The sequence below is a fragment of the Wolffia australiana genome, chromosome 1, assembly GCF_029677425.1.
Source record: "Wolffia australiana isolate 7733 chromosome 1, ASM2967742v1".
NCBI lineage: Eukaryota > Viridiplantae > Streptophyta > Magnoliopsida > Alismatales > Araceae > Wolffia > Wolffia australiana.
Genome location: NC_135835.1, coordinates 15,487,501 through 15,497,459, shown reverse-complemented (window position 1 = coordinate 15,497,459; position 9,959 = coordinate 15,487,501). Strand labels below are relative to the sequence as shown.

General features: G+C 46.1%; 2 protein-coding genes across 2 annotated transcripts; one reads left to right on the top strand and one right to left on the bottom strand.

The window, feature by feature from the left end:
* Positions 1–8: 8 nt before the first annotated feature.
* On the bottom strand, positions 9–2,926 carry LOC144708332 (putative arabinosyltransferase ARAD1). Its single transcript, XM_078581585.1, has 3 exons — positions 1,845–2,926; positions 505–1,013; positions 9–293 (listed from the first exon to the last, which is right to left on the bottom strand). The coding sequence occupies exons 1-3, from the start codon at positions 2,652–2,654 to the stop codon at positions 284–286; spliced, it is 1,329 nt and encodes a 442-aa protein (XP_078437711.1). The 5' UTR covers positions 2,655–2,926; the 3' UTR covers positions 9–283.
* A 441-nt stretch (positions 2,927–3,367) lies between these two features.
* On the top strand, positions 3,368–6,906 carry CDC45 (cell division cycle 45). Its single transcript, XM_078581573.1, has one exon. The coding sequence runs from the start codon at positions 4,928–4,930 to the stop codon at positions 6,683–6,685; it is 1,758 nt and encodes a 585-aa protein (XP_078437699.1). The 5' UTR covers positions 3,368–4,927; the 3' UTR covers positions 6,686–6,906.
* The last annotated feature ends 3,053 nt before the right edge of the window (positions 6,907–9,959 follow it).

Below are 9,959 nucleotides of genomic sequence, written 5' to 3'. Positions count from 1 at the left end.
CTTGTCCGACGAAAAAAGCTTAAATTATGCCTCCATACACGAATGGAACACCTCTAAATGGCTGTCTTAGTCTGAGTTTTGTAGACAACAGCAAAACATAATTGAACCCCTTGACATTTTGAATTACGGAGATCGCAACTTTATATCAATAGTGACTGGCATTCCAAAAAAACCACCACCACGGTTGCCTTTTTTTTTCCCCTCCAGATCTAGACAGACATTCCTCTGGCATACTGAAAACCCTTGACTTTGACAGCCTTCTTCTCTGCAATCCTCAGGCGAATCAGAGGGTGCTGGAAAAGCAAAAGAGCTTCAACTTTGAGGTGATTTCATCAGACGAAATTCTTACAATTCCGGCAGCAGTAATAAACCGATACTCGGAACAAAGAGTATCAGTCTATTACCGGTCCAAGAAGCAAAAGAGTATCAGTGGACCGATACTCTGGGTGGTTACAGCTTTGTCGGGTGACCGCCTTAAATAACTTTTCGAAAAAGAAAAATTACCGGTCCAAGACGGAGGAGGAGAAGCGGCGCGAGCGATGGAGCTTGAGGCGCAGGGCAGGGACCTTGCGAGCCACGGCGCGCCATATCATGCCCACCGCGTCGTCCCCCTGGGCGGGGTAGCTGTACTCGAACAAGCCCTGCACAGCCTTGAGACGAGCCCACATCCTAGTCCAATGCTGAGCAGAAATCCCCCTGAGCAGACCCACCAGAAAGCTCTTCTTCACGGCGTCCGCCGCCTGGACGAAGACGCAAAACTCCGAGTAATCGAGCACGTCCTCGAAGGGCAGCTCGATGTCATCGCTTATCACGACCGGCACGCAGCCGCTGGCTATGGCGTCGAACAGCCTGTTGGACGACGGCGTGTCGCCCGCCACGTTCAGACAGTACTTGGCCCCTCTCATCCCCTCCCCTGCTCTCCTCACCCCGTCCCCCTTGGCCGTCCCAAACGAGAAGTGCACCTCCTTCTCGTCCCTCAGCAGGTAGAACAGCTCCTGCCGTATGAACCCCCCCTGCCACCATGGACATACCCATCATGATCACCATGATGGGATAGCTAGATAGTCAAATATAGATAGATAGATAGGGTGATAGAGCGAGAGATATAGATAGAGTGATAAAGTAATAGATATAGGGTGATAGAGTGATAGATATAGATAGATTAAGTGATAGAATGATAGATATAGGATGATAGATTGATAGATATAGATAGATAGATTGATAGATATAGAGTGATAGATAGATAGATAGTATGATAGATAGATATAGATAGATAGAGTGATAGAGAGAGTGTGATAGAGATAGATAGATATAAATAGAGTGATAGATAGATATATATATATAGATATAGATACATAGAGTGATAGATAGATAGAGATATAGATAGATATGAGTGATAGAGCGATATAGATAGATAGAGTGCTATAGATAGATATGAGTGATAGAACGATGTAGATAGACAGAGTGATAGATACAAATAGATAGATAAGATAGAAGATATAGATAGAGAGATTGATAGGTAAATAGGTAGAAGATATGGATGAGTGATAAATAGAAGGTATAGATAGACAGAGTGATAAAGTGATAGATAGATAGATACATATTGATAGATATAGCTAGATATAGATAGATAGATAAAGTGATAAGAGTAGAAAAAAAAGATAAGAGTGATAGAGTGATAGATAGATGGATAGTTAGATAGACGGAGGGATGGATAGATAGACAGTTAGCTAGATAGACAGTTAGATAGATAGATAGATGGATAGATATAGATGGATGGAAGGATAGATAGATAGATGAATGGATGGATGGAGATGGATGGATGGTAGGCCGAGAAAGCTTACATCTTTCCTGTAGATGGCGCCTTGAAAGTAGAGCAGAGTGGGGCGGCCATGGTACCCCGTGGAGTCGTTCAGGAAGGTCCTGACCACGTGCTTATACGGCGCGACGACGTCCTTGTCCACGTTGGCGATGCTCGGAGGGTACCTCCCGAAGTCCGCCAGGATGAACATGCATGCGAACAGCTTCGCCCTGGAGTCGATCATGCTGTTGGGATGATGCGCCACGATGATGTGATCTCGGCCGCCGGATCTCTTCCACTCCCGCTGTCCGACCAGGAACTCGATCAGCCCTTCCTGCAGCCGCCTGTTCCTGCTCTGCTTCTCCGGGGGGACGATCTTCGAGTGTCGGTTGTAGCTCAGCGACGAGAAGAAGGGCACGAAGACCACGTCCGCCCGGCTCGAGTCGTTGACCCGGACCGCACCGCAGCCGCGCCGCCGGCTCGGCGGGGTCAGCAGGTCCAGCGTCAGCCAGTACTCGATGCTGTGCTGCAGGTTCAGCCCGCCGGGGTAGGCCGGCGGCTCGCCGGCCGCCAGGTCCGGCCACACCGCCCCGCCCGCCCCGGTCCAGCCCAGCAGCCCGAAGTGGAACTCCGCCGGGAGGTCGTACATGAACACTCTGAGCCCCCCCCGGTCCGGATCGCACCCCGGACCCCCGGTCCGCGGCTCCGGCTCGGCGCTGCCGTCCATGCCCGGTCTGGCTGGCTCGCCCACCAAGGAGAAGCACGTGAAGTAGAAGAAGGCGATGGCCGCCAGGAAGAAGACCAGGAACAGCGGCCTCCGGTGATGGGGGCTTCTGTCCGCCATCTCCAGCATCAATCGCAAGACAAGAAATCAGAAAAAAAAAAAAACCCTAGTTTCCATTCATCAATGCTAGATTTGGAGCGGGTCGACCGGGGTCGAAGAACGGGGAGCCGTTGAAACAGGAGACAGAAGAACGAGGGATTATAAAACTAGGGATGAAAGTGAAACTGTGAAAGAGATTTTATTTTAGTGGGCCGTATTGGGCCCGGATGATTTCTTTTAGAGCCGTCTCTCGTTTACCTTCTTTTTTCCTCTCTCCATGAGAGAGGAAGACGCCCCACGCATCTTTAGTCATTGCAGGATTTGGCTACCCTCTCTGCAGGCACGTCGCCTTCCCTCCTGTTCCCTTGTCTGGGTTACCTTTACAGCAACGTCTCTCTCTCTCTCTCTCGCTTAAATTCAGGCCTTCTCTCTCTCTCTCTCTAGATTTCTTGTTTGTTAGAGAGAGAGAGAGAGAGAGAGAGAGAGAGAGAGAGAGAGAGAGAGAGAGAGAGGGGTGGGAATGGGTCTTTTGCAGATGAAGAGGGTGAGGTATGTGGAGTGCAGGAAGAACCACGCGGCGAGAGTGGGGGGATATGCCGTGGACGGGTGCTCGGAGTTCGTGGCGGCGGGGGTGGAGGGCACGGCAGCAGGGCTGCGCTGCGCCGCCTGTGGCTGCCACCGTAGCTTCCACCGCAGGGTGGAGGACGCCGAGGTCTCCTCCCTCTGTCTCACCCATTCAACCTGATTGCTTCTCTATCTTTCTCTCTCCTTGCCTGCCATGTTTTCTCTTGGTTTGGTTTTGAATTCTGCCTTGTAATGGATGTATCTCTCTTTCTCTCTCTACTCTGCCTCTGTTTCTCCCTTGTATGTGCATGATGCTTGTCTCTCTCTCATCCTATCTCTCTTTCTTTTGTGTCTTGGTGATTTCTCTTTCTTGCTTGTATGGATGACGATCGGGACGGATGACGAACAGAATGAGACGGGATCTGTTCAGTCGCCTGTTCCCATACCATCCTGTCAGCGAATTCTGCTCAACTAAGCCGTCCACTCCATCTGTTCAATCCCGTTCCGTCCGTCTCAAACCTTTTCTTCGGTCAGTCATTCGTCACAGAGTCTACAATTTCACACTGTTTTCCGTTCGGCCTGGTTGCGAAGTAAACACACAATTGCCCTGCCCGAGGGTCTGCACTGTGTGTGAGGCGATCCGAAAATTTAAACTGCACCATGCAGTGTCCTGGCAACCTCACACCGACATGATCGGATCGTCCCTAGTCGCAATTCAGAAAACTAGACTAACTCTCCAGGATTTCCAGTCTCAGATCAGGAGGCATGATGGATGACGGTCAGGGACGGAACGGACGACTCCATCGTTACACAGTTCTCTCAGACTCCTAATTATAGTTCCAGCCCATCCGGGACGTGGACGATGGACAGGACAGGACGAACATCGTCCTGTCTGACGTCCGGATATTTCAACTCCGTCCATACTGTCCCGTCCAGGGATTCGTCGATTGAAGAGAAAAGTCGTCCGCGTCCCGACTTTGCCAGTTTAGTCCCGTCCCTCGTCCCGGACAAAAAAATCATGTTTTAAAATTTTAATGTACTTTCCGAAGTTTTTTTAGGGAAAATACGGAGGAGAGAGAAAGCGGAGGGACATATGTGCAACTACTTTTGGGGGGACCATAGGAAAACCACCCCATTCGTTCCGGACGGACGATTTTTTCGTCCCGGGACGACAAACCGTCCCGTCTGCGTCCCCGCAGTATACTCCTGATAGATTTAAAATCTGGGCCGTTAATTTTTAGACTTTCGGCCCAGGCCCGTTACGAAATTGCTGACGTCACCGCCGAAAGGCATCTTCGCGCCATAAAACTTTCAAAGTTTTCCTCGCGCGCCGCTGTTTTCCCGCCTAAACTATAATCCTACCAACCTTCGACTCTCGCCAAAACCCTCGTCGGAGATCTGCCCTGCTCCGTGACGATTCGAGCTCGAATTTCCTGTCTGAAGATTGAGGATTGAAGGAAATTAGCGACACGTTCTTCTTCCTTTATCCCAGATCTGTCGGTCGGTTCTGTTGATCTCGTGGGGAGGAAATCAATCGGTGAGTCAAACGAATTTTTTGGTTTGCACTGTTCGTAATTCCATCGCGATGTCCGGATTTTGTACCCCGCGGATTATGACAGAGTGCTTGAAAGTTATCTGCCCTAATTTCGCTGAATTTTGGTCGAGATCGTGAAATCGGTCGGTTCAATGCGACGGTTTTTGTGTTTATCGCATCCCGAATTCACCGCTGGAGGAAAGCTATGGTGAGAGAACAGCGGATAGAATCCTTCTACAAACGCCTGCGGGAGGCCGCCTCTTCGTCCGCGTCGTCCCCTCTTCTGATCTTTCCGTCCTCCTCGGACACGGATTCTCTTTGCACGCTCAAGATCGTAACTCACATCCTCGCTTCCGATTCCGTCCGCTACTCTGTCTACCCTGTCTCGTCCCCAGGAGAAATCGAAGAACACGCCTCCCCGAGCCTCAAATCCGAGAGCAATGTCACTCTGCTTCTGATCAATTGGGGCTGCCACCGCGACATTCGTCGGATTCTTGGTATAGGGCCTAATGTCCGTGTTTTCATCGTCGATAGCCACCGTCCGATCCACCTTCACAATCTCAGCGAGCAGAATGATCAAGTGATCGTGCTGTACACTCTCGAGGACGAGAATCAGGCCGATTTATCCTATGATTTTGAAGTATCTGCTCTGGCGAATGCGTCTGATCTCAACAGCGACGATGAATTCGAAGACGGGTCGGAGAGTGATTCGGGCAGCGACAGTGACGATGACAGGAGAAAGAGGAAAAGATCATCCGATGAAGCCGAAGAGGATCCCATCAAACTATTCAAGAAGCTGAAAAAAGAGTACTACGCATTGGGAACTTTCCATGGAAGGCCGTCCGGGTGTTTGCTCTTCGACTTGGCTCACGCGCTTAGAAAGAACAACAACGAACTCTTATGGTTAGCCTGCGTTTCCCTCACCGACCAGTTTGTTCATGAAAGACTCACCAACGAGAGATACTTGGACGGAGTGATGGAATTAGAGCAGCACATCAACAGCGCCGGTAACTTAGACACGGTATCTTCTGTCACTCTAAAAGACGGAACAAGAATCCAAGCGCCAGAGAATTCCAGAATCGCCTACGAAGACGAACCCAGATTGATGCTTCTCAGAGAATGGAATCTTTACGATTCCATGCTCTGTTCCTCTTATGTTGCCACCAAGCTCAAGACCTGGAGCGATAATGGGTTGAAGAAATTGAAGCTTCTTCTTGCCCGAATGGGCTTCCCTCTTTCGGATTGCCAGAGAAAGTTCCAGTACATGAGTATGGAGGTTAAGCAGAGGATGAAGGCAGAATTCGAAAGGCTTCTGCCGGAATACGGCCTTACTGAATTCTATTACCGTAGTTTCTTCAGAGTTCATGGGTATTGCACTAAGTTATCGGCTGCCGATGTGGTCTATGGAGTGACAGCCTTGCTGGAGTCCGCCGCTGAAGAGAAGAGCTCCTCTGTCGCAGATCAGTTCTGGGTTGCTTACTCTGCTATTTCTTTGAACAACATCGATCATCTTAGAAAGGGAATGCAGCACGCTATAGAGATACAGAGGGCGATTCTCAGACAGGGCAGTTCTGCTATAACAAAGACTGGTTTTATCAGAAGCAGTAGAAAATTTAGATGGGTGAAGCTGGAAGACCCGGTTGATACCGCAAGGTTGGGTTACCCTCTGGCTTTGACCAAGTTCTGCTACTTCTTAATGGACGCTCTCAAGGAAAGAGGCGCCAGGATGAAGCCCCTTATTTGTGCCTGCATGATTAAAGAACCGGGTAAAGTTCTTATCGTTGGGGTTTGTGGGAAGCCTCGGCTCGGAGCCGTTCAAGGTAACTCGTTCGGAATTGCTTTTAGAACTGCTGCGGAGGAGCTTGGATTTGAGTTCTATCACGAGCTATTCGAATCTTCTTGGATCGTCCTGGACACCGCCAATGTTAGTTCCTTCATGATAAGGCTTACAGAGAAGCTCTGATTTATTCGTATGTGGGATTGATTTCATTTCAATGTCGACGTATGTGGCCGCTGAATTCCTATTTCACATAAAGGTTTCCTTTGCATTAAATGGGCTCTATTCTTGTCGAGGTATGCGTTCATCAAACACTCGACAAAGGCTGTCGGCAAGCTGTTCGATAAGCATTTATTTCGGATCATAATTTTGTTACGTGATTAAACTATATTGATGGCATTTGCACAGAGGTAAGTATAGTGCAGGGAAGCGGGACGATTTATTCGTCCCGGGACGAAAAAACGATCCACTGGACGGGACGGTTTTCGTTGAAAAACTGCCGGATTCACATCCGACGGTTGAGATGTTGCCACGTGGCCACATTAGGACAATTTATAATATATTATATCTATTATAATATATTATAAATATAAAATGTGTTTTTTCGTTCGGGACGAATTTCTGGACAAAAATTCGTCATGGGAGGACTGGACGGGTCGAAAAATAGTCCCGAGATTATTGGACGGGACGGTTTTTTTGTCGGCAGACGAAAGACTGTCTTGTCCTTCGTCCCTGAGCTAACACCGGACGTAAGACAGGACGAAATTCGTCCCGTCCCGTCCTGGAACTATAGAGTTAAGGGATCCTCTTTTCATCTTTGGTGTTGTTTCCAAGATTATTTTTTTATAATCCACGGAATGAAGTAAAGTTGGTCCTTGGCAGGCGCTTTTACTTCTTCCTCGGTTCCATCATCAAACTCTGATAGAAAAAGACAGACAGCTACGCAGATTCTTCTAACTTTTAATTGAAGAATTGCGTGACTGGTTGATAATTACTATTCTGATACCTCATTAGGAAGGAACGCCTGGGAGGAAACATTGGCATGTTCTTGATTTTAAATCATAGACGCTATATAAACGGAGAGAATCTGTTGCTTACTCTTTAAAAGGCGTGGATTAGTTCATACCAGTAATGACTTTGATAATTATTACTCGGTTTTATTTCTTCCTCGGTTCAGTCTCATATTAGTAATGACTTTGATAATTATTACTCGGTTTTATTTCTTCCTCGCTTCAGTCTCGTACTAGTGATGACTTTGGAATTTGTCGGAGAAAAATTACCTCCCATCATCAAACTCTGATATAAAAAAATATACAGCTACGCAGATTCTGAATTTTAATTGAAGAATTCCGTGACTGATTGATAATTATTAGGAAGGAACGCCATGAGAAAACATCGGCATGTTCTTCATTTTAAATCTTAGACGCAATATAAACAGAGAGAAACTGTTGCTTACTCTTTAAAACGTGTGGATTACTTCATACTACTAATGACTTTGATAATTATTACTCCTCGATTTTATTTCTTCCCCGATAATTATTACTAGTGATTACCGGTAATGACTAGTAATGGATTTGGTATTTGTCGAAAAAAAATTACCTCTCATCATCAAACTCTGATAGGAAAAGACAGACTGCTACGCAGATTCTGAATTTTAATTAAAGAATTCCGTGATTGATTGATAATCATTAGGAAGGAACGCCCGGGAGAAAACATCGGCATGTTCTTGATTTCTCACCTTAGACGCAATACAAACGGAGAGAAACTGTTGCTTACTCTTTAAAACGCGTGGATTACTTCATACTACTAATGATTTTGATAATTATTACTCCTCGATTTTATTTCTTCCTCGATGATTATTACTAGTCATTACTAGTAATGCCTAGTAATGACCTTGGAATTCGTCGAAGAAAAGTTACCTCCCATCATCAAACTCATAGGAAAAGACAGACTGCCATGCATATTCTGAATTTTAATTAAAGAATTCCGTGACTAATTGATAATTATTAGGAAAGAACGCCTGGGAGAAAACATCGGCATGTTCTTCATTTTAAACCTTAAGGACGCCATGTAAACGGAGAGAAACTGCGGATTACTCTTTAAAACGTGTGGATTAATTCATACTTGTAATGGCTTTGACAATTTTTACTCGGTTTTATTTCTTCCTCGATAATTATTTCTAGTGATTACTAGTAATGACTAGTAATGAATTTGGGATTTGTCGAAAAAAAATTACCTCCCATAATCAAACTCTGATAGAAAAAGACAGACTGCTACGCGTATTCTGAATTTTAGTAAAAGAATTCCGTGACTGATCGATAACTACTAGGAAACATCGGCACGTTCTTGATTTTAAACCTTAGACGCCACATAAACTGTTGCTTACTCTTTAAAACGCGTGGATTACTTCAATTTCAGTTCTTTCGCCGAATCAGAAAAAAGGGTTACTACTCGCTAATCAAGAAGAGACGAGAACGAAACTTACTCAATTGGACGGTCAGGATGAAACGAATGTTACGAAGGTGTTATCTCTTGAATGGTGGTAGGATCAGGAGCGAAGCCGACAAGGAAGGAGAGCGGAGCACGTCAAGTAGAGCCATGGACGCGTTCATGTGGGATGGCCCCCGGCGCAGCTGTCAAGCGCAAGCTTGTTGCCACGGTAAGGCTAAAGGTTCGTCCCTCTGCATTTACTCTTCCGTTTTGTGGTGGATTACATTAGATGGTTAGATAGATCTGGAGAAGAGAGAGAAACAGATAGATATATGGATGGAGAGAGAGATAGATGGGTATATAGATACAAAGATAGATTCATGGATGGATAGAGATAGGACAATAGATGCACAGATGCATAGAAGCGAGAAAAAAAAAATATATAGAGAGAGAGTAAAGGAGAGAGAAAGAGTGGGAAATATGTGTAGAGAGAGAAAGAGAGTGAAGGGGAGAGAGAGTGGGGAATACATAGAGAGAAAGAGAGCGAAAAAATATATTAGTAGAGAGAAACAGAGTGTAGGAGAGAGAGAGTGGAAAATATATATAGAGAGAGAAAGAGTGAAAATATATATGTAGAGAGAGAGAGAAAGAGAGTGAAAATATGTGGAGAGAGGGCGAGAGAATGAAGGAGAGAGAAAGACATTCAAGGAAAGATAGAGAAACGGAGAGAAAATTTTGAATGTAGAGATGGAAAGAGAGTGAAGGAGAGAGAGAGAAAAAAAAGAGTTAAGGAGAGGGAGAGAGAGAAAAAGAGTCAAGGAAAGAGAGTGAAGTAGAGACTAGAGAGAGTGACAGAGAGAAAGTGAAGGAGAGCGACAGAAAGAGAGTGAAGTAGAGAGAGTGACAGAAAGAAAGTTAAGGATAGAGAGTGAGAGAGAGAAAGAGATAAAGAGAGTTAAGGAGAGAGAGAAAGGAGACAAAGAGAGTTAAGGAGAGAGAGAGAAAAGAGTGAAGGAGAGGGAGAGAAAAA